Raw genomic sequence first — 24,107 nt, 5'->3', positions numbered from 1 at the left:
TGGTTATGAAACTTTATATATAAATTAAGCCACCACTATGTTTCCTCTTTCCCCCATTTCCCTTTTATACCAGCTCCTCCCAACTCTGTTCCTCTCATTGCCATAACAATCCCATATTAACCAGCTGGGGAATCATCAGGAGAAACCTCAGGAGTGGGACAGTGTGCCCTGTGCCCCATTTTCAAAGCTGCTTGTTCTGGAGAGGAGTGTCCTATCCCTGTATCTTGGAGTCAAGCGTTTTGTATCCTCAAGGTTTGACACTGAGCAGCAGCGCGGCACACATTGTAAGCTTGCCAGCTCTGTCTTCTGCTCAGTCCCAAAGAGAACCCTGGGGGTTTGAGATCCTGGAATGCACAATCCAGGGGGAAGAGGGGATGACCATAGACCTCTCCAGGCCACCTGCAGACCTCTGCCCACATAAGAAGGAGTTGAGTACTGCTCGCCCCTCTTCCCTTTGTGCATCCTCCTATGTGTAAGCTTCCTCTATCAGATGAGGCAAAGGGCATGGGCAGAACAACAGAAGCACCATTAGGATTTGGTGACTTTGTAGCTTGTGAGCTCAGATCTTGGGACCTGAGTCCCAAATCCTTATTGGTGAATTCTTTAAGTTAAGGTATAAGAGCTCCTAATAGAATGCAAATGTTCAGATCCTTTGCCCCTGTGGAATCATTGCTGGAGGAGTGTCATGGGCCATGCAGGATCTGTGGCAGGGACCCTCGAGAACCTGGGGCCCTGTCCTCAGAGAGGTCCTCAGGGCAAGGCTCTGCCTACCTCTGGGCTGGGGACACCTGGAAGAACCTTGGTTGTTCTTGGGACTCTCCTGTGTGGACCCAGCCCTGACGAGGAAGGGAAAGGCCAGAGGGAGGGTCCCTTTTGATTGGCTCACAAAGTAGATACTGTGGTCTTCATGCAATAGCAGTCACTGCTTCTGGACACATCTGGGCCACCAGGGTTTTCCTGCTTTCCCTGTCTCCACCACTGGCATCCAGGCCTCCCTCCTGACTTTGCAGTGTTTGAAACACATATTCTTTGTCTTTCTGCCCAGGGAACCAGGGAGGAGGATGACGTAGTGAGCGAGGACCTGGTACAACAGGATGTCCAGGTAAACAAGCACCACTGAAAGTCCCTGAGGCACAGCAGAAGAGCCTTGGGAGGGGAGAGGTTGGGGCCCTGGGAAGGGCTGGAGGTGAAGTCATTTGCATAAAATACCAGAAATAACCCAACCACAGCTGTCATGTATACCGGTGCTTTGTTGAAGAAAAGATATAAGTTATCTTTCAAAGGTATATCCCATGTGTAATATTGGTATATTGGTGAGGTGTACTTTGGAGCTTTCTTTATTCATTCAGTTGTTAGATATTATTGAAATAAAATACCTAGCATGTGCTAGGCACTCTGCCAAGCATTTAGAAATCACTAATGAACAAAATCAAGTGGTACCGGGAAAGACAGGCATACATTAATCACACAAACACCTTCTCTATCAATATACTGTACATTGCAGGTGTTTTGAGTACCCAGTACATGCCAGCAGCACTACAGGGGCTGATACAGAGAATGCTATGACATAGTCCCTGTTGTTGAGGAGCTCATGCAATAGTGTGGAGATAGACATGTGAAGAAATCATTATCATATACAGTAGATCAAAGTGATAAAGAAGTAGAAAGCTATGGGAGCCTAGGAGAGGGAGAAAAGGAGGGAAATAGAACTGTGCCTGGGGGCATCGGGAAGTACTTTGAGAAAAAATGGAATACTTAATCTGGGCCTTGAAGGTTGAGTAGGAGTTTCTCCAGAAAGAAAGGAAGAAAGACATATAGGTATAGTCATGTACCACATAATGATGTTTTGGTTAATGATGGACCACATATATGATGCTAGTCCCATAAGATTATGGACCAGATATGTGATGCTAGTCCTATAAGATTATAACCCCATATTTTCCCTGTGCCTTTTCTATGATTATTTATGTTTGGATACACAAATTCTTGCCATTGTGTTGCAGTTGCCTACAGTATTCGGTAAGGTAACATGCTGAACAGGTGTGCCGCCTAGGAGCAATAGGCTATGCCATGGAGTCTGGGTGTGTAGTAGGCTATGCCGTCTAGGTGTGTGCAAGTGCTCTATGATCTTCACACAATGGCAAAGTCGCCTAACAATGGCAGTTCTCAGAATGTATCCCCATCATTAAATGATGCATGACTGTTTTATATGCAAAGGTCTTCAGGCTACCAATTACTCGTGTGTTCAGGGATCAGGCAGCAGTTCTGAGTGGCTTGGTCAGTGTGTCCTTTCTCCTGAGGTTTCCTCTTTCAGTCAAGTGCCACCTCTTCCCCTTCAGGACCTATACGAGGCAGGGGAACTGAAATGGGGAACAGATGAAGCCCAGTTCATTTACATCTTGGGAAATCGCAGCAAGCAGCATCTTCGGTTGGGTAAGCTCCAGAGAAGACCTGAAGCTGCTCCCTTGGGTTGATGCCAATAATGCCTTTCTTTATCTCTTTTCTTTTCTTTACCACTAATGGAACATGGTACCTACTTCATTCCCAACCCAAACTTTAGTCCTGAGTTTATTAGGTTGGTGCAAAAGTAACTGCGGTTTTTGCCGTTTTTAAAGGAATGGCAAAAACCGCAATTACTTTTGCACCAACCTAATATCAGACAGCAGTTTGTATAGTCCCTCAGCAAAGTCATTAACAGGATGCTTGGCCTTCCATCTCAGTGCCAGTCCTGTCTCCATGTTAGGGGATGAGACACAGTCTCTCACCAGCTATGAAGCTCATCTGCACAGCGCTGGTGATGTGCGTGACCTCCCAGTCGCCTCCATCAGAGCACCAGCCCTAGCTTCATGGTGGACAGTCAGGTCCTGGCCACTGTGCCCCCCTGCTCTTGAAGTCCTCATTTCTTCTCGGGGGTACAGAGGCACTCTCAAACCTCCCTGTCTCTCTGTCTGACGCAGTGTTCGATGAGTATCTGAAGACCACAGGGAAGCCGATCGAAGCCAGCATCCGAGGGGAGCTGTCTGGGGACTTTGAGAAGCTAATGCTGGCCGTAGGTATGTCCTGACATTGCATTCCTGGGGGCTTTAGGAGATTCTGGAACACTGGCCTAGGAACAAGCGGCTGAGAATGGAAAGGGGAATTACATGGTATAGAATTGGGAAGGAGAAAACCAGGTGGGCCATGAATTCTAAAGGTTTCTCCAGGGCAGCATGGCTGAGGCTGGGGAAGGGAAGGGGGTTTGAGCCTCAGGTACTGACTTCCTCCAGCTCCCTTCTCCACCACTGGCAGGGGGACAAAGAGCTCTGAACTTGGGTTGAGGATAATGATGATCATAATAGTTGACTTTTGTGGAGCGTCTAGTGCGTGCCAGGCACTGTGCTGAGTGTGTAATCTTTAAAAAAGACCCAGGAGTGGCCACTGCCATGATCTCTATTTCACAGATGAGGAAACTGAGTCTCACCAGGCTGATCATTTGCTGAGGGGTAGTTTTGTAATGAGTTGGGGGTACTGAGAACGTGAGCATGTGAGGAGCTGGCTAGTCAGTGGTGGAGCCAAGAGTCAAACCAGGGCTTCTCCCAAATGGGCTTGGAGCAAGTCACTTCTGCTTGCTGGACCTCAGTTTCCTCATCTGTTAAGTGGGGTGCGGGGTGGGGGGCAGGAAGGATGGACTGCCTTAATTGCCTCCCCAGAAGCCCTTGCAATTCTGGCATTCCAGCAGTTAGCATGTCTGAGTCAGGGATATGTTGTGTGTTTGTATTTCTTGGGGGAAACCTGCAGCTCCTTTATCGTCCCTCCCAGAGCCATCCCCTGCCCTCCCTGTTTGAAGTAGTCAGCCAGTGGGACTCACGGTGATTCAGTGGGATTCACAATGATTCAACTGCCAGTACCTTTCTGGTGTAGCAGGTCTAAAAAACACCTTTTCCTCCTTCGCCCCAGACCCTACCCCCACCCCAGCTCAATTCCCTGTTAAAACCAAAAGGACTAGAAAGATAAAGGTGGTCTTTGTGATGAACTTCAAAAGGATTATTTCAACAAGATTATTTCCTGTTTATTCCCTGGGTGTGCGGTAAAAGTGGGTTGGTCTGGGGTGATCTGGGGCTGTGAGCTATCAGGAACTGTGGTTCTTCCTGTATTGAGCTAGGTGGCCCTCAAGGAATAGAAACAAAGAGGGAGTCAGGCCATCCCATCCCCCTTCTGAGGCAGCCAGAATCACTCTACCTCTTCCTCCCTCTTCACAGTGAAGTGTATCCGGAGCACCCCGGAATATTTTGCTGAAAGGCTCTTCAAGGCTATGAAGGTGCGTGGTGGGGCTGATGTGAATGGGGTTTGGGGAGAGGACTATTGGGACTCTTTGACAAGTCCTTGGGATCCAGTGGCTAAAGAGAGCCCTTCAGGGATGGCCACAGGACTGACCCTGGTGAAGGTGCTCTGTCCCAGGTGAGCTGTAGAGCCAGGAATGCTGCTGGTCACATGTCCTGCCACCTGCATACCTGCCTGACGTCATGAGTCAACAGATGAACTTAGGGTGGCAGCCTGCACCTGATCCCTCCAGCCAAATGGGTTGGCGGCTCGGACTTCGAAGAAGTATTAACCAGAATGTTTATATACAGCGTATGTAGGCAAGACCACTTTGGCCTTGCCTGCTAAGACTCATGATGCTCACCCTGTGACAGTTCCACTCTGGGTGTGTTTCTGAGAAAGCTTCCCAGGCTTTTACACATATGTCGCACAAAGAAACTGGTATTTTTGTGATGCACTGGAGGAAATGAATGCAGTTATTTGCTGCCAGAGGCCAGAGGCCAGAGGCCTGAGGCCCGAGACCCAGGAGCTTGGGCCTTCCTGGCCCTGGTTGGCCATTCCGAAAGGACAAAGTAGACTGTCAGCCATTCTCTGCCCACCAGTGTGCCATAATGTGGTTGGGCAGCTCAGCCCTGGAGAGATGTTTGCCTGTATGCATGAATTCATTAAGAATGCCCATCACAAGGCTGAGTGCATGCAGTGGCTCACACCTATGATCCCAGCACTCTGGGAGGCCAAAGTGGGAGGATCACTTGAGGCCCAAAGTTCAAGACCAGCCTGGGCAACATAGTAAGACCCTTGTCTCTACAAAAATAACAAATAGAACTAGTCAGGGACTGTGGCACATACCTGTAGTCCTAACTACTCGGGAGGCTGAGGCAGGAGGATTTCTTGAGCACAGGGCCCATGGGTTTGAGGCTTCAGTGAACACAGTGCTATGTGATCACGCCACTGTACTCTAGCCTGGACAACAGAGTGAGACCCTGTCTCTTCAAAAAAAAAAAAAGAAAAAGAAAAAAAAAAACTTATAACAGTATTGCTTATATTAGGAAAAAGCTAGAAACAACCCAGTGACCATCAGGAATAGTATGGCAAAAAACTAAATGCACAGTGGTATATTTGCAAAGTTCCAAAATGTGTAAATCTAAGTGTATTGCTTAGAGTTACAAAGCTATGGTAAAATTATAAGGAAAATCAAGTGTGGAAATTATACATGAAGAGAGAAGAGGTTTATAACAGTGAGAGGGCCGGGCATGGTGGCTCACGTGTGTAATCGTAGCATTTTGGGAGGCCAAGGCAGCCCTTGAGGCCAGGAGTTCAAGACCAGCCTGGCCAACATGGCAAAACCCTATCTCTACTAAAAATACAAAAATTAGCCAGGCGTAGTGGTGGGTACCTGTACTCCCAGCTGCTCAGGAAGCTGAGGCAGGAGAATTGCTTGAGTCTGGAAGGCAGAGGTTGTAGTGAGCTGAGATCGTACCACTGCACTCCAGCCTGGACAAGAGTGAGACACTGTCTCAGAAACAAACAAACAAACAAACAAAACAGAGGAGCATAGGGAGAGCTTCAATGGGAATGGCAATGTCTGCTTCTTTTGCTCTAAATTTTAGCTTATTATGAAAATAGGATTTTCAACTAAACTGGGAGCTATCAGCACTCTAGCCTCCTCTCAAGTCCATGTTCCCCAAACCCACTTGTCTTGCAGGGCCTGGGGACTCGGGACAACACCCTGATCCGCATCATGGTCTCCCGTAGTGAGTTGGACATGCTCGACATTCGGGAGATCTTCCGGACCAAGTATGAGAAGTCCCTCTACAGCATGATCAAGGTCAGTAGAGCTCATAGGGGCAGAGAAGGGAGCAAAGAGCTTTTTGCCAAGACAGAGGGCTTGGGGACTATTCCCAGGAAAAGGAAATGTCCTAGGAAGTGGGAGTCTCTTGGACATTCCAGGAGCTCCTGCCTTGTGGCTCATTCAAGGAATTTAAGGATATTCAACAGAAAAGCAAGTGTTAGGGGTGTTTGTGAGTGGTAAGGCTACAGAAGGAGGCAGGGGCTGGGTCATGAAGGACACGCAAGCTGAATTAAGTGCGAGGACTCTGCCCCAAGGGCAGTGATAGTTCAGTCTCCTGGAAGAAGGCTGGGAAACACTGAAGAACACAAATGAGGCTTAAAGGGGAACCTTTGGCCTGGGCCGGGTGATTGGTGGTGACTCTGGGACATCCGGCCCCAGAGGCCTTATCAGGAGACATATGTAAGCTAGGGGTTTTCCCTTTTTTTTTTGGATGACTGAAATAAAGCTTTATGGGGTGACAGAGAAAGAGATCCAAGTTGTGTTCTCCAAAGTATGTTTCCAAAGGGTAATTTTTTTAGGTGTTATGTGCAAAATGTTCTATGGGAAAATACGTTTGTAACAAACCACAATAAGCAAAGATAAATAAGCCAGTTTCTTTACCTCAGAACTTCTCACAGCCTTTCACATCTTGAAGTCCATTATGAAGCCCCAAGAGGGATATGGAATATGCATCTATACGGATATCCGCATCTGTGTAATATATATTTGTTTGATTTTTTTGCATTTCCCAATATTTTTGCTCATGGAACCCCATTTCCATGCATATTTCATGTGGAAGGACTGGGCTGGGGACTGTCTGGTGGCAGTGCTGTGCTGGGGCACTGGCTTGAAAGGGCAGCGAGCATCTCTTCTCAACTCCGCATATTGGTAGCAAAGTCATATTGGTAACTTGAAATTGTCCATTGCTAGAAGTATTTACACCACAGAAATTGGCAAATGCGATAAATTAGGGCTTCCTCCAACCTGCCCGCTGAGAACCGGTTATTCAATATTAACCAGCACAGGAGGGCCAGGGCTGCTATGAATAAGTGTTCATTCAGCCTTCCCCTCTTTTAGGCTGTGCAGAACCTTCACCTCCTTGTCTGAGAGGAGCCCAGGGCTGGGTGAGAGGTAACCTTTCTTTCTTTCTCTTCAGAATGACACCTCTGGCGAGTACAAGAAGACTCTGCTGAAGCTGTGTGGGGGAGATGATGAGTAAGTGGCATCTTGGCCCCTGGCTGGAGGGCATGGCCTTGGGGTGCCAGGTGGGGACTCTCCTGGCTCGCATCCTGATGGGTGGATTGGATGAGCTGGGGATTCCCCTGAGCCAGGAGTGTCGCGCAAGTGAAAGGCGGCTTTTGCTGGTAGCTGCTGTGCTTGTGGGTCTGTGTGTCTGAGAGTGTGGGGGTCTGAACGTGAGCGTGGTCTCCTGTATATGGAGATGTCTGCTCTTGTGAACTTGGAAAGTCAGTCTGGGGTTGTGGACCAGGAACCAGAATATGAGCATCCAATCCCTGCTATTTCATAGCCATTTCTCGGTTTCATCACCTGTTAAATGGGAAAAGGACACATTCCTGCTCTGCCTACTCATTTATGCAGCATATTTGTGTTAAGTGCCTTCTGGGTGCAGACCCTGTGAGGAAGCCCCTGATGAAGGCCACAGCACAGAAGGGTATAGACCAGTTTCCAGAAGGGAGCAGTCCTGTGCTGGGGAGAACTGGCTGTGCCACGTAGAAAGCATATATAAAAGCACACAGAGATGCCCTAGCCCAGACCAAGGGGAGACTCTTTGGAGATACACGGTGAGACCCAAGGAGGAAGGGGAAGAGCCAGGTGAAGAGGGTCTGGGGACAGTGTTTGGGTGGAGGAAATCACCTATAGAAAAGCCGAGGAGTGAGAAGGAGTGGCCTGATTCATTCATATGTCTGAAGTCATGCATTTATGGAGTACTAGAGAGAGAAATAAGGCAGAGAAGTGGGAGGGCCTGGGGGCCTCTTCCCAGAATATTAAATTGGGACATTACTTGACCAGATTTGTGTTCTAGAAAGGGAACAGGCTGTGCTCTGATTTCCTTTCTCTGGATCTTATAAAGATCCAATTACAGAAGGGATGCAAGAATTTCCTGTGAACCTTTGGTAAGGACCATAGGGGTTGATGCAGTTCAGCAGATATTACTGAGCTCCTGATGCATCCAGGCACTTTGCAGGAGGAGATGTAGGGCTGGCATGGCCATAGCTTGCTCATTGGCCTCTTTGAGAGGGGAGAGTTGGATAGAAGCCACTCAAATTCTAAGGAAGAAAGGGGAGGCTGAAGGATTGGAAAAATCCTATCCTGCTTGGACTCTGCAGCCAGGAAGGCTGCCCTTAAAAGCCAACATTGGCCGGACGCGGTGGCTCAACGCCTGTAATCCCAGCACTTTGGGAGGCTGAGGCGGGCGGATCACCTGAGGTCAGGAGTTCAAGACCAGCCTGGCCAACGTGGCGAAACCCCATCTCTACTAAAAATACAAGAATTAGCCAGGCATGATGGCGGGTGCCTGTAATCCTAGCTACTTGGGAGACTGAGGCAGGAGAATCGCTTGAACTTGGGAGGCAGAGGTTGCAGTGAGCTGAGATCGTGCCACTGCACCCCAGCCTGGGTGACAAGAGCAAAACTCCGTCTCAAATAAAAATAAAAAATAAAAAAGGCAGCATCGCAGGGGGTCTCAAGAGATGGAAGGTTCTCAGAAATGGAGGGAGGACTCTGGCGAATGGAGGAGGCATAGGCTGGAGAGAAAGAAAGCTTAATGTGTGTGTGGTGTGTGCACGTGTGTGTATGTGTTGGGGTGTGTGTGTGTGTGTGTTGGTGTGTGGAGTGTTGCCCGTGATGACATTCCTTCCTGTCCTCTCCCTAAACCCCTCCATTCCAGTGCTGCTGGCCAGTTCTTCCCGGAGGCAGCGCAGGTGGCCTATCAGATGTGGGAACTTAGTGCAGTGGCCCGAGTAGAGGTCAGACCTTCCCCTCCTCCTGCTTGACCTCTTGACCGCAGCTTCTCTGCTTGCACCTTCCTGCTGCTCTGGTTGGCACCCAGCTGCCCCCTGGTGGCCAACCCGACACGTTGATTCTCACATCTGAAGCTTCCTTTTCTCCCTTGGAGTGGTGAACCGGTGGAGGGGCGCACCTGGTTTCTGCATTAGCTTCTGACATGCTGGAAAGGGTTCTGGCCCACTTACTAACAGGGCTTGCTGAAATGGAGACCTGGCTGGTTCCATGGAGGGGCCTGTCCCGCCCGGAGTCGAAACAGTTGGCCTCAGAGACATGAAAGCTGAGAACAGATGGGCATCCCTGGGTGCACTGGAGGATTTCAGGTTGTCCTCCTGAGCATCCTCAGACTGGGGGTCCACAAAGGACAGGAATGAAAGGTTTCACTAAAGTACTTTAGGCAAACCATTCCAGAGACTGCAACACTTGGTCCACACAAAAAAGCATGGGACCTTGGAGCTCTCTGTTACTTATTCGCTGTGTGAGCTTTGGAAGGTGCCCCCTCCCTCTGGGCCTCTATGTCTCCATCTTTAAAGTGAGGGGTTAACATGGCAATCTCGGTGATCTCTTAGGGCTCTTGAACTCTGATGTTCTAGGACAGTGTTCCCCAAATGATAAGGCAAGAGATCTTTGCAGATGATTGTAGGTGATGTGAGAAGTGGTTTAGTTTGGCAGGGTTGAATAATGCTGAACTCCGCAGAGTGAATGAGAAAGGCACTCCTTTCCAATTTCATCAGCATTTCTGATTACGTCAAAGAGGAAGTCTCAGTTTGGTGCCGCCGTCTCTGCAACACTTGCTGATTTTCCTTTTTCACAAAGAGAAAGCTGAGAGAGCTCGATTTAAGTTTCAGAGCTTCTGGCAAGTAGAGGCATCATGTTAAATTTCATGGTATTTCACCTCTTTTGTTTTTATTATGTTGATTTTTGTGGTAAATTGTCAGTTTATGATACATGGTATCAACTTCCTAATTCATGGTAGTTATATAAAATAAATTTCATCCATTCTTTTTTTTTTTTTGACTCCACTCTGTTATCCAGGCTGGAGTACAGTGGCATGATCATGGCTCACTGCCGCCTCCCCAGGCTCAGGTGATCCTTCCACTTAGCTTCCCAAGTAGCTGGGACCTCAGGTGGACACCACCACACCTGGCTAATTTGTGTAGAGACAGGGTTTCACCATGTTGCCTGGGCTCATCTTGAACCAATGGGCTCAAGCGATCCTCCTGCCTTGGCCTCCCAAAGTGCTGAGATTACAGGCATGAGCCATTGTGCCAAGCCTCACTAATCCACTTAACAATTATTTTTTGAGTGTGCCTATTATGTCAGACACTGTTGTAGGCACCTGGGATATGTAACAGGATAAAACGGATATGATTCCTTGCCTTTTGGGAGTAATTTTAAATGCACTTCAAAAATTGATGCATTTAAGTAGACAGAAAAGAAGTTGAATTACATGAAACCATTAAGAGATGGCATAGTGTGTGTGCTAATTTGGAATAGTGACAGTCCTTTAGGAGTGACTGAAATTTGGGAAACTCTGTTCTGGTATTTCAGAACTTTTCTGCTGCCTTTTCAGGGGGAATGACTCTTTAAGAGGCAGAGGGGGCCTCGGGGGCAGGGTAGGATTCAGAAGAAATGGGGATGCCCCGGTGGAATAAGCAGCCAAGGGGCACTAGAACCGAGGCAGATCCTGTGGCAGGCGGGAGCCTAGCCAATTTCTCTTGATCAGGACTTGCCCTGCTCCCAGCCCTGAGTCCCACTCTCCCTCTCTCTATATCTTTCTCTCTCTCTCTCTCTCTCTCTCTCTCTCTCTCTCTCAGCTCTCGTGCAGGGTCTGTCTGCTGTGGCTTCACCTCTGCCTCTTTCCCCACCCACGCCGCTTGGTTTGGGCTCATGGGGTGAGCTTCCCACCCTCGCATGCTGTCTTTCAGCCTGGTCCCCAGGGGGGCCTTCAGACACCTGCTGAGTCTCTTTCTGCTTCTCACAGCTGAAGGGAACTGTGCGCCCAGCCAATGACTTCAACCCTGACGCAGATGCCAAAGCGCTGCGGAAAGCCATGAAGGGACTCGGTATGGGGGATGGGAAGGGAGCAGGGTTGGTCTCCAGGGCAACAGGTGTGTTGGGTTTGGCCATGGGCTGGCAGGGGATGGAGTGAGGTTTCAAATTAGAGTCTGCAGGATGAGGAAGGCTTGATCTCAAGTTTCCACCCTCCTAGCTCCCAGAGTATAGAGAGGAGGGGCGGGAGAGGGTTCATAAGGAACTTGGCAGAAGCCCTTTCCAGGGACCAAGGTGTCCCCCAGCCTCCTGGGAGCAGTATCCTGGCACTGAAGAAAGTACCAGGTCACAAAATTGGCATGGTGCCCTGGCTCTGCTGCTGACTCACCGTGTGACTCTGGGTGAGCCTCTCCTCCACTCTGGGTCTGAATTTCCCTATGTGTAAAATCAGGGCTGTGGACCCTGGAACCCAAGAGCCCTGGTTCTGTGGTGGGAGTGTGCCCTGCTGGGCAGGTCTTTCAGACCTATATTTGGCACCAATGGGAAGAGTACTGCACCCACAGGTTCAGATCAGCTGGGCCTGTGCTCCGAAAGTCCAGCCTGGGACAGGCCATCTAGGGTTTGGCTTTCTTTGCCTTTCTGCCCCATCTGTCTGACAGCAACTCCCAGGAGGCTTTAGGTTAAGTCCATCACCTCCTGAGCCTCCTTTCCATGTGTCTCATGGGAATGATGATACCTGCCAAGCTCGCCTGGGACTGTAGGATGCTAGAGGTAAAAATGCCATGAAAGACCCCTGTGCTGGGTCTGTGGTTGATGGCATTAATCTGAGAAGCAGGAAGTGGTATTCTAATGCCTTCCAGAGTCAACCTGCTGTGGTTAGAGGGACTCAGGGTCCAGCTTCCAGAGAGCTGAAGAGAAAGGACATAGAGGCGCTAACAGGACTTGGACTGTCAGGGTTGGAAGGATCCCTTGGTGACTACTCCAGCCTCTTCATGTTACAGATGTGGAAACCAAGTCCCATCAAGGGAAGGGGGCTTGCCCAGGGTGGGCAGCCATTGCCAGAGCCAGAACTAGAACTCAGAGGCACTGACTCCCAACCCAGTGCTGTCTACCTCCCAGCGCCGTCTACCTCCCAGCTGTCCTTTTTCCTCAGCGTGTCAAAAGGAAAGGGAGGGAGGAGTCCAGCAGAAATCAGTGGCCTGAGCCATAGGCAAGCGGACTGCAGGGACTCAGGAGCACATGGCCGCCTAGCCAGGCTTCTACCCTGACAAAGATCGACGAGGGGCCATCAGTGGGCGGTGCATGGGGAAAGCTAAGAGCCACAGGCCTTCTTCTGAGGCATGTGACTTTGGTGACTCAGGGACTGACGAAGACACAATCATCGATATCATCACGCACCGCAGCAATGCCCAGCGGCAGCAGATCCGGCAGACCTTCAAGTCTCACTTTGGCCGGGTAAGGACCTCCTCCTGGGCTCTCTGTGCAACATGCATGCACCTTGCCTGATTGAGCTCAGCCTGTCCCCATTGGTTCTGCACAGTTGGGCACCAGGGTCTTCATGGCAGAGGGACCCTGTGTGGTCATATGATCTCAGAGTGTCTCCAGCACTGGGTTTGGGCAGACACATCTTTCCATGCCCCCAGTTCCTTGTGATGGGCAACACTTGTGTGAGATGCTCAGTGGACGCAGAGGCACAGCATGGGGCCAAGATCAGGGCTATGAGTTGCTTTCAGTGTGCTTTGGGCATCTTGCAGTTCCTCTGCACAGACAGAGCTGGCTTCAAGGCCCCAGCTGAGTGTCAGGGATTATTGCACATTGGTGGCATCTGGCTTAGGTTGATGCGTTTCCCCCTGAGTGGAAACAGTGTCCTTCAGCTCCGCTGCCTTTCCGTTCCTGTCTCCTGTGTTAAGGAGAGTGGGTCTTCCTCCTGGTTGTTTTTTCCCTACCCTCTTTGGCTTCATCTAAATAATAAGTGCAACATCAGCAAAGACAGACACAAGCTTCCATGATCCCTCATGTGGAACCCCTGTTTTCTCTTTCCATCTCCCCCATCCGGAGTCATGTGTGGGCAAGTGCTGATGTTGGCATGACTGTGGCTCTGCCCTTTGCAGGACTTAATGACTGACCTGAAGTCTGAGATCTCTGGAGACCTGGCAAGGCTGATTCTGGGGCTCATGATGCCACCGGCCCATTATGATGCCAAGCAGTTGAAGAAGGCCATGGAGGTACAGTGTGGCACCAGGGGGTCTAGTGTCTGCGGATGCCGGTAGGGATACAGGTGATCCTCATAAACCCAGGTGGATTAGCTGTAACTTCTTGGTAGAACTCCTCCCATACTCAGTTCAAACTGGCATAAACACAAAAGGAGATGTTGGCTCCTATAACTGAAAACTACAGGACTAGCTCTGAGTCCAGAGACTCAAATGATGTTCTGTGGACCCTTGGCTCTCCCCTGTCTTGGCTCTGCTGTCCTCTTTTCTGGCTTCACTCTCAGGCAGCCTTTCTCCTCATGGTGACATATGTCCATCCCGCCAGCTAGCGGCTCCAGCAGAAAGAGTTCCTTCTTCCTAGGAGCTCCAACAACAGGCTTGGCATTTACTCCAAGTTGATTCAGCTTAAGTCACATGCCCACTGGTGTCAGAAGGGTCTCATGGAGCCGCTGGAGGAAGTGGGGTGGGTCTCGAACGAAAGCACCAGCAGTTGGAGTCTGTACTCCATCCTAGACCTGCCACTCACTCACAGTGTGACTGGGCCATTCCTTACACTTCCCAATCCTCTGTGCCTTCATCTGGGAAATGGAAATGGTCACCTCTGCCCTTCAAACTAGGACAGGTCAATCAAGGTCACAGGTATGAAGGGCATTGTTAACTCCGAAGACCTGACCCTACATTAAACAAGAAGGCATTATGTCCTGGCCCAAAAGTTGCTAGAACTGCTTTGCTTCCCAAGGTACCAATTGTACTAATGGCTACTGTTTATAAAGAGCATATGGTAACTCTCCCAGGTTAGGTACATTAGTTCAATTAGTTGCCTCCTGAAGCCACAAGGCAGGGCTCTTATTTTGTCCCCATTTTACAGATGAGGAAACTGAGACTTGGAGGTTAAGTTGCTTGGTCAAGGTCATAGAGCTATGAAGTAGCAAAGCTGAGGTTCAGACCAGTCTTTCTGACTCTAGAGCCTGTCTTGACAACCGCATAAAACCAGTAGTGCTTTTGGCCCCTTGCACATTAAGAGGGCAGCAATGGGGAGCTAGAGGACTTTATAAAAACATTGCCTAGGCTAAGCAGATTGAGATGATTGTTTCTTAAAATACCTAAGCCAAAAAGCAAACGATCTAAAGACACGGGGTTCAGAAATAGAAGAGATCAATGAGCTAACCCAACTCAATCCTTTCCATTTTCAAAGTTTCCAAGTGGGAAAGAGAGAGGCTCAGAGAGTCAGTGAGTTAGGGGGAGACTAGGGCTAGACCCAGTCTCAGGACTTTCTTGATTGCCTCACCACACACCTGCTTCTAACAAAGAAATGATTGAAGGTCTCAATCAGGATGAATCTCCTAGGATCTGAGAAGGCAGGACAATTAGAGCACTAGGCAGTAACCTCTTTGAGGACAGAGAACATGTCTTGCCTCTTGCCTTTTTCTTTTTTTTTTTTTTGAGACGGAGTCTCACTCTTTCGCCCAGGCTGGAGTGCAGTGGTGTGATCTCGGTTCACTGCAACCTCCACCTCCCAGGTTCAAGCGATTCTCCTGCCTCAGCCTCCTGAGTAGCTGGGATTATAGGTGCACGCCACCACGACCAGCTAATTTTTTTGTCTTTCTAGTAGAGAAGGTGTTTCACCATGTTTGCCAGCATGGTCTTGAACTCCTGACCTCAAGTGATCCACCCGCTTCAGCTTCCTAAAGTGCTGGGATTACAGGTGTGAGCCACCACGCCCGGACTTTTTTTTTTTTTTTTGTAGTTGTAGCCCCAGCACCTTGCACAGTGGCTAGCACATAATAGGTGTCTTAACAAGTACCTGAATGAGTGAATTAGTCATTGACTCATTCAGTCAATCAATCAATCAATCTTGCCTGCCTCTTCTCCTCCCTGATAGTTTCCCTGCTTCCCTGTGTGCAGATCTTTGCATAACAGGTCCCCAGCCTGCCTTAGTCCAGGGCATGTAATGCCTCAGTTCATAAATCACTCCTCAAATCCAAGAATAAACAAATGTAAGCCAGCCATGATGGCTCACGTCTGTATTCCTAAAACTTTGGGCTTGAGTCCAGGAGTTCCAGACCAGCCTGGACAATATGGTGAAGCCCTGTCTCTACAAAAAATACAAAAATTAGCCAAGTATGGTGGCATGCTTCTGTGGCCCCAGCTACTTGGGAGGCTGAAGTAGGAGGATCACCTGAGTCTGGGAGGCGGAGGTTGCAGTGAGCCATAATCATGCCACTGCGCTCCAGCCTGGGCGACAGAGCAAGACTCTGTCTCAAAAGAAAAAAAAATTTAGCATTTTATCTTAAGCACAAAACTTTTTTTATTCTAACAAAATAATACATGTTCACTGTGAAGACTTGAAGAAATATATAGTAAAAAAGAAGAAGATAGCAATCATCTGTGATCCTTCACTCACACAGAGACCAAACTGCTAGTTAACACTGTGAGGCATGTGCGTGTCCTTCTGTTCTCTTCCAATACTTACAAGTAGAAATTTCTATTCAGATGTTCATGTGTATATGTGGTGTTATACACACACGCCTATATACCTTTTCCAACTTTGGGGGGCTGGAAGGCAAAGCAGTTCACATGGGAGGTTCTGGGGATCTTGAGAGGCTGGCATAATCAGCCTTGGTTGTGCCAAGGTCTTGGGCCTGGGGGCCATGTCTGGAGGTGAGGAGAAAATCCAGGAATGCTTGGCCTGAGCTTTAGCCGCCCGGGCCCCATGGACCTCTGCACAGGAGGTCAGAACTATGGCTGAGATCATCTTTGCCTTGACATTCCAGGGAGCCGGCACAGATGAAAAGGCTCTTATTGAAATCCTGGCCACTCGGACCAATGCTGAAATCCGGGCCATCAATGAGGCCTATAAGGAGGGTGAGTTTGGGAGGCCTGGGCCCAGATGCTGGGAGAACAGCCAGGCCCCCCAACTTCCAACCCCAGCCCACAGCTCTGCCCAGGACTCTGGCCTGTCTCCTTTCCCTCAGTCCTTGAGGATTTGATAAGCCTCTTGGGTGTGCCCATCCCTGTGTCTGGGGAAAAGACAGGTGTCCTGGTAAGACAAAGGCCTGGAGGTAGAAAAGGGCTTGGCTGGAAGTGGGAACAGAGAACATTCTGGCCTGCTGGAGAGAGGGAGGGCGACTTTAGGGGTGTGTAGTCCATGCAGTTCTACAGGGCCCCACAGCCAGAAGGGCCCCACACTTGGTTGCAAGCTATGCTATCACTGTCCAGAAATTCTTAATTTTTAAGCAACTGGCCCCATATTTTCATTCTGAAGAATCTTGAGTACCAGTCAAAAATGTTTAAATTGGCTAGGTGCAGTGGCTCACACCTGTAATCCCAGCACTTTGGGAGTCTGAGGCAGGTGGATTGCTTGAGCCCAGGAGTTCAAGACCAGCCTGGGCGACATGGCAAAACCCCGTCTCTACAAAAAATATAAAAATTGGCTGGGTGCGGTGGTTCACCCCTGTAATCCTAGCACTTTGGGAGGCAGAGATGGTGGATCACTTGAGGTCAGAAATTCAAGACCAACTTGGCTAACATGGTGAGACCCCGTCTCTACTAAAAATGCAAAAATTAGCCAGGCGTGGTGGCGTGTGCCTGTAGCCCCAGCTACTCAGGAGGCTGAGGCAGGAGGATCACTTGAACCTGGGAAGCAGAGGTTGCAGTGAGCCGATATCATGCCACTGCACTCCAACCTGGGAGACAGAATGAGACTCCATCTCAAAAAAAACAAAAAACAAAAAAATTAGCCAACTGTGGTGGCATGTGCCTATAGTCCCAGCTACTCAGGAGACTGAGGTGGGAGGATCACCTGAGCCCAAGGAGGTCGAGGCTGTAGTGAGCCTTGATCATGCCAACTGCACTCCAGCCTGGGTGACCCAGTGAGACCCTGTCTTGAAAAAAAAAAAAAAGTTTACATTTTTTATGTTATAAGCAGCTTAAAAATGGCAGAATTTTTGAGTACAGGAGTGACATAGTCAGAGCTCTGCTTTCGGGTTTAGCAACTGCCATGCAGGAGGGAAGGTAGAAGATAGAATGACAACAGGGAGGTGACTTAAGAGGCTGTTAAATATTAAAGGCGAGATGCAATGGGACCTCAACCGGGACAGAGCTGAGGGTGATGGAGGGGAGGTGATGGGTTGATGGGAATGCCCATTGTCTTACAAAATCAGCAGGAGGATGGCTGGATGCCCCCATGAGCCAGTTACAAACCCTTTCATCCCCACCTCCCCTGCCAATACTGCCCTGGCTCAAGCCTGAGTTTCCTGGACCTCCCTCCCCGCAACCAAATCCTTCTTGGCCAGCAGCTACCCACACCCCCTTTCTCTGCCTCAGACTATCACAAGTCCCTGGAGGATGCTCTGAGCTCAGACACATCTGGCCACTTCAGGAGGATCCTCGTCTCTCTGGCCACGGTGAGTGAATTCATGGGCCCCAGGTCGGCTTGCCCATCGGAGGCCTGGGAGGAAGGGAAGGTTTACTGAGTGGAGGGCACAGGGGAGTTAGAAGTGCACTCCTGATGGAGAGGGGGTGTCTCCCCACTTGCCTCCTTAGAGTCCCACCGCCTACCCCTGTTGTTCACTTGTCAAAGTTGGCATGGTACCACCTTCTCCAGACAGTCCTCCCTGGTGGCCCTTGTCCTGGCTTTTTGGGCCCCCAGCTCACAGGACAAAGCCATATGGGTGACCCTCTCCTGTGTTGTTACCTGGGAGCTTCTGTCACCATCTCTTGAATTCCCATAACCGAAATGGCAGACTCTCATTGACAGTTACCAAGAGCTTGCTGTGTGTCAGGCATTGGTGCTAAGTGCCTTGCACACATTCTCAGTTAATGACCACAACAGCCTACCTTATAGAGGCAGGATTTTTGTCCCTGTGTAACTGAAGAGGAAGAGTATTCAGAGAGGTGAAAATGAGCAGGGTGTGTGGTGGTACAGAGATGGAGATGGGTCGATGTTTGGGGACTGAATTTTCTTGCTGCTCCTGCTGCAGGGGAATCGTGAGGAGGGAGGAGAAAACCTGGACCAGGCACGGGAAGATGCCCAGGTAAGACCCCCAGCCCACCCCAGTCACCTCTGCCGGGTGTCCCTGAGATGTAGGTCCAGCTTATGCGTGTCTACGCCAGGCCCTGTCTGTGAGTGAAGGCTCCTGGCAGGGGCGTGGTTGGTTTGATTGGTTGTTACTTAGACTGTAGAAATGAGGTTTAGAAGTGTGGTGCTGGTATTACTGGCATTTCCTAGGTGAATAGCAGGACCCTCAGAGCTGGCAGGGACCTGCAGATCACCCAGGTCAAAGCCCTCATGTTACAGTGGGAAAATGGAGGTCCAGAAAGGGCAAATGACTTCTGAAAGTCACACAGCAAATCAGTGGCCCCAGTAGAATTGACCCCTAGAGAGCTGGTCTGGGAACTTGCTGAGAAGAGGGCCTGAGTGCTAAAGGCCTCGGTTTATTATCTGTAAAATGGGACCGAGATTGGAGGGAGCGTCCTGGGACGAGCCTAGAAAGTAAGTTCCTCAAGGGCTGGAATCTTCATTTTGTTCACTGATATATCCAAAGTAACACATGATCAGTGCTCAATAAATATTTGTTGAATGAATAGCAGGGAAAAGGGTTCTCTAGGAGTCTCTTGGCTGCTCTGCCTCAGCCCTGCTCCTTAGCCTAGTGAGCTTGAGGTCTGGAAATGGCTTCTTCTGGAGGTTGGACAACCCCAAATTCATTTTCCCTGAGGGTTCTGTGGCTGGGCAGTCCCTACTGAGGCCAGTGCATTGTCCCCCACTGACCTGCACCTTGATCCCAGCACCCAGTAGCCTGACCCAGGTCCATGTCTCCATCTCTTCTGACTGCCTCATTTTCCTGCCCCCAAAAGCTGTGTCCAGGGATGTGGGGCACAGACACCACAGACTTTTATAGACATCCAGCCCCCTTATTTTATAGTTGGTGAGTTGAAAAGAGCACTGATGGATTGAGAGTCAGGGAACCAACTTTTCTGTTCCCAGGTCCCATAACAGAAGTGTGGTTTGCTACAACAGCATCTGAGCTAGAAAAATCTTTAGCTGGAACCTGACAGTTATAGAACTGTAATTATAATTATTAGAATGCATACTATATATTGAGAACGATGCCGAGATTATTCTATACATTTTTATATTCCCCCTTTTTACTAGAGGAAAATGAAGCTCCTTAACCTCTTCAATGAAAGAGTTTCTAAGTGGTGGTGGTTTTATTTGAACTCAGGCTTGCCTGATGCCAGAGTCTATGCTTAATTCCATTTACAGTAATATCTTCCAAGACCCAGTAGAGTTAAGGTCCCCTGCAGCTTCCACATCAAATAGCTGTTGTTGTCCAGTTGTCCAACCCTTGCTTTGGAATATGGTTGTCAAAAGCTGCAGGGTTACATTTAAATGTATGGCATTTCAGCTACATTGTGGGCACATGGATGGGGGTTAGGCTGAGAACCCAGCCAGACACTAGGGTGGCTTGCTGAGGCCACATTTCATTCACTCATTCAACAGACGTTTATTAAGTATTACTGTGAACAGCCTCGTGTGCTGCTGAGAGTTTTTTAAAAATCTCAGCTCTCACCCCAAATCCATCCTCCAACCCTGAATTGATCTTCCAGGGAATGCTTCTGCCTGGTGCCTGGTTTGCCAATGAGGCTGTGCTTCCAATTGCCGCTAGCAGGGGGCAGTGGTGGGCCTTGCTGACAGCTGCTTCGCAAAAGGAGAGAAGTGGAGAGAGAGAACCCGGGTGGAAATAGCTAAGGGACCCTTGAGCCAGATCCCTGCCCAACTCGGCTGCTTCTCCAGATTTAGGATGCTAGACCCAAGCTCATTTTCTTATAACTAGCAGTACATTCTTTTATAGAAACTAGAAAATAAGGAGAAGCCAAAAAAGACTCCATAACCTAATAGTAATAAGCATTGTCAGTATTGTGGCATACATTATTCTAGTTGCTTCTCTATGTATATATAAAAGTGGATTCTTTATTTCTGACAGTTAAAAATTAATACTATGTGAATATCGTTGCATTTTTAAATCAACGATATCATTTAATGGCTATATACTCTTCCATATCTGAATCTACCATGTTATTTAACCAGCCTTCTTCCTAGTAGCAAACTCTTTTATCACATTCATGAATTATTCATTAGAATGAATTTCCAGAGATGAAATGGAAATGTGGGAGCAAAATGTATATAAAAATTAAGGGCATTTGATAGGGCCGAGTCAAGCTCCCCCTTAGATAACGCACATGAGTACTTGGCAGTTTGTATTTGCCTGTTTTACATGGCCTCCCTGGCGGTCTCTCACTCTGGATGTCTAGAACACCCTCAAGCTCTTAGAAGTCTGGGACTGTTATTAACCAGTTGAACATATGTCCAGTTTCCAACTGTGGCCCCACAGTGATTGTTAATTGCTTCTCCTTTCACTCTGTTGTCCAATTAGAGCAATAAATTAGAAATAATTATTATAGACCCACCATGAAATGAAGGATTGTGGTCATTTTTAGATAATCAATACTCAGACTTTTTTTTTTTTTTTTTTTTTTTTTTTTTAGACAGAGTCTCGCTCTGTTGCCCAGGCTGGAGTGCGGTGGCGCAATCTTGGCTCACTGCAACGTCTGCCTCCTGGGTTCTAGCAATTCTCCTGCCTCAGACTCCCAAGTAGCTGGGATTACAAGCTCCCAACACCATGCCCAGCTAATTTTTTTGTATTTTTAGTAGAGACAGGATTTCATCATGTTGGCCAGGCTGGTTATGAACTCCTGACCTCAAGTGATCCGCCCGCCTCAGCCTCCCAAAGTGCTAGGATTACAGGCGTGAGCCACCATGCCTGGCCCAGGCTTTTAAAAATATAACAGCTTTCTTGAAATAGAATTCATTTACCACACTATTGACCCATTTAAAGTGTACAATTTGGTGGTTTTTAATATCTTCACAGACTTAATGCAACCATCACTACAATCAATTTTAGAACATTTTTTCACCCCCAAAAGAAACTCCATACACATTAGCTGTGACTCCTCATATCCTACTAACCCCCCAGCCCTAAGCAACCACTAATCTACTTTCTGTCTCTCCAGATGTGCCTCTTCCAAACACTTCATGTCAATACAGTGATATTAATACGTGGCCTTTTGGACTGGCTTCTTCACTTAAGAAAACACTAACTTAAACACTATGTTAAACACTTAACAGTGTTTTCAAGGGTCATCCGTGTTGTAGCATGTTGGTACTCCCTTTTCATTGCCAAATAATATTCTATTATCCATTCATCAGCTGATGGACATTTGGGTTATTTCCACCTTTTGGCTATTATGACTAATGCTGCTCTAAACATTTGTGTACAAGTTTTTGTGTGCACATATGTTTTCATTTCTCTTAGATAGAATTGCTGGGTCATATGAGAACTCTAAGTTTAATCATTTGAGGAACTGTCCAGATTAATTTTTGCATGAAGTAGCTAGGCTAATAAGAACAAGCTTTTGTGGTGAATATTAATTTAGTGTCCCACCACTTTTTTTTTTACATTACAGATATTATTATCTTAAAGATGCTTTGAAAAACCGAGTATGTCTAGGGTTCTCTGACCTGCGTAAGTGAGAACAATTGGGACTTTGGATTCTTTTCTGTTAAATTTTTTAAACATGTCCCTCTCTCTCTCTTTTTAAAAATGATACTGTTTTATTTAGCATAAGTTTTTACAAATTTTTGATAAAATACATATAAACTTTACCATATTAATCATTTTATATATTTATTTATTTTGAGATGGAGTTTTCCTCTTGTTGCCCAGGCTGGAGTGCAGTGTTGCAATTTGGCTCACTTCAACCTCCACCTCCCGGATTCAAGCGATTCTCCTGCCTCACCCTCCTGAGTAGCTGGGATTACAGGCACCTGCCACCACACCCGGCTAATTTTTTGTATTTTTAGTAGAGACAGGGTTTCACCATGTTGGCCAGACTGGTCTCAAACTCCTGACCTCAGGTGATCAACCTGCCTCAGCCTCCCAAAGTGCTGAGATTACAGGCGTGAGCCATCATGCCTGGCCAATCATTTTAAAGTATACAGTTCAGTGGCATTAAGTACATTCACATTGTTGGGCAGCTGTCACCACCAGCCACCTCCAAAACTGTTTTCGTCATGCAAAAGCAAAACTCTGGACCCATTCAACAGTCACTCCCCATTCTCCCTTCCCCCAGCCCCTGGCAACCACCATTCTTTCTATGTCTGTGAATTTGACTGGGGACTTCATGTAAGTGAAATTATACAGTATTTATGCTTTTATGACTGGCTTTCTTTACCTAGTATGATGTCCTCAGGGTTCAACTAGGTTTTTGTTTTGTGATGTTTGGGATAGGGTTGAGACCCAGGTTGGAGTGCAGTGGCACGATCTTGGCTCACTGCAACCTCCACCTTCTAGGCCCAAGCAATCCTCCCACTTCAGCCCCCCAAGTAGCTGGGATTAACGGCGTGCGCCACCATGCTCAGCTAATTTTTTGGTAGAGTAGGGTTTCTCCATGTTATCCCGGCTGGTCTCAAACTCATAGGCTCAAGTGATCCTCCCACCTTGGCTTCCCAATGTCCTGGGATTACAGGTGTGAGCTACTGTGCCTGGCATAGGTTGTTTTTAATACAGAAAAATATTTTAAAAACCAGAAGCAGCCCATAATCCTAGTAGCCTTGATAATTCTTATTTAACATTTAAATTTAAAATGAAATAATATATTTGCATCTTTAAGAAATTTTCAGGAAGAATAAAAAAAAAATGCGAAAGCTTTCCCTCATAGTCCCTCTCCTCAAAGGTGTCTCAACAGTTTCTTAAGTACTTCCCAGGAAGTATGAGAAAGTGAGTGTCTATTTTTTTTTGAATCTAGATAAAAGAAACACTATATTACACAAAAATATGTTATACTTTACTTCTTTACTTAATTTAAATGGAAACTCTCCTTATCAGCATTGTAGATAATCTTATCCTTTGTAAAAACTGCATGGATTGTTTCCATTGATTGGATAAGTCATAGCCTGTTTAACAAGTCAATCTCAGGATGGTGTACAGTTTTTCTCTAGTACGAAAAATGCTGACCAGGTGCATTGCCTGTAATCCCAGCACTTTGGGAGGCTGAGGTGGGTGGATTACCTAAGGTCAGGAGTTCGAGACCAGCCTGGCCACCATGGCAATACCCCATCTCTACTAAAAATACAAAAAAAAAAAAAAAAAAAAAAAATAACTGGGCTGGTGGCATGCACCTGTAATCCCAGCTACTCAGGAGGCTGAGGCAGAAGAATCGCTTGAACCTGGGAGGCGGAGGGTGCAGTGAGCTGAGATCGCACCACTGCACTCTTTGGGAGGCCAAGGCAGGAGGATTGCTTGAGGCTAGACTGGACAACAAAGTGAGACCCCTTCTCTACAAAAAATAAAAAAATTAGCTGGATGTGGTGGCACACACCTGTAGTCCCAGCTACTCAGGAGGCTGAGGCAGGAGAATCGCTTGAGCCCAGGAGGTCAAGGTTGCAGTGAGCCGAGATTGTGCCAATGTACTCCAGCCTGGGCAACAGATCAAGACCCTGTCTCCAAAAAGAAAAAAGAATGCTGCAGTGAACAGTCTTGTATTCTATCGTGGAAGGCTTTTGCCAGTATATCTATAGGGCAAATTCCTAGCAATATAATTGCTTGATCAAATGGCATATGCCTTTTAACTTTTAACGGACATTGCCAATTATGCAATGAAAAGAAGAGGAAGGTTTCCAGAGTATAGGC

At 47.9% G+C, this 24,107-nt stretch overlaps 1 protein-coding gene across 2 annotated transcripts in view; it reads left to right on the top strand.

Moving 5' to 3' along the window:
• Nucleotides 1-24,107, top strand: part of ANXA6 (annexin A6) — a 57,453-nt gene that overhangs the window by 23,020 nt on the left and 10,326 nt on the right. For both annotated transcript variants that reach the window (XM_019027312.4, XM_004042840.5), the window contains exons 9-21: nucleotides 1,046-1,102; nucleotides 2,340-2,433; nucleotides 2,958-3,053; nucleotides 4,239-4,297; nucleotides 6,005-6,127; nucleotides 7,287-7,345; nucleotides 9,039-9,117; nucleotides 11,139-11,220; nucleotides 12,507-12,601; nucleotides 13,258-13,371; nucleotides 16,131-16,221; nucleotides 17,683-17,762; nucleotides 18,339-18,392. In XM_019027312.4, coding sequence (XP_018882857.1) covers nucleotides 1,046-1,102; nucleotides 2,340-2,433; nucleotides 2,958-3,053; nucleotides 4,239-4,297; nucleotides 6,005-6,127; nucleotides 7,287-7,345; nucleotides 9,039-9,117; nucleotides 11,139-11,220; nucleotides 12,507-12,601; nucleotides 13,258-13,371; nucleotides 16,131-16,221; nucleotides 17,683-17,762; nucleotides 18,339-18,392 — 1,083 coding nt within the window. The remainder of the gene's footprint in view (nucleotides 1-1,045; nucleotides 1,103-2,339; nucleotides 2,434-2,957; nucleotides 3,054-4,238; nucleotides 4,298-6,004; nucleotides 6,128-7,286; nucleotides 7,346-9,038; nucleotides 9,118-11,138; nucleotides 11,221-12,506; nucleotides 12,602-13,257; nucleotides 13,372-16,130; nucleotides 16,222-17,682; nucleotides 17,763-18,338; nucleotides 18,393-24,107) is intronic.

This window comes from Gorilla gorilla, chromosome 4 (assembly GCF_029281585.2).
Source record: "Gorilla gorilla gorilla isolate KB3781 chromosome 4, NHGRI_mGorGor1-v2.1_pri, whole genome shotgun sequence".
Taxonomy (NCBI): Eukaryota; Metazoa; Chordata; class Mammalia; order Primates; family Hominidae; genus Gorilla; species Gorilla gorilla.
This window is presented reverse-complemented; position numbering and strand designations above follow the sequence as displayed.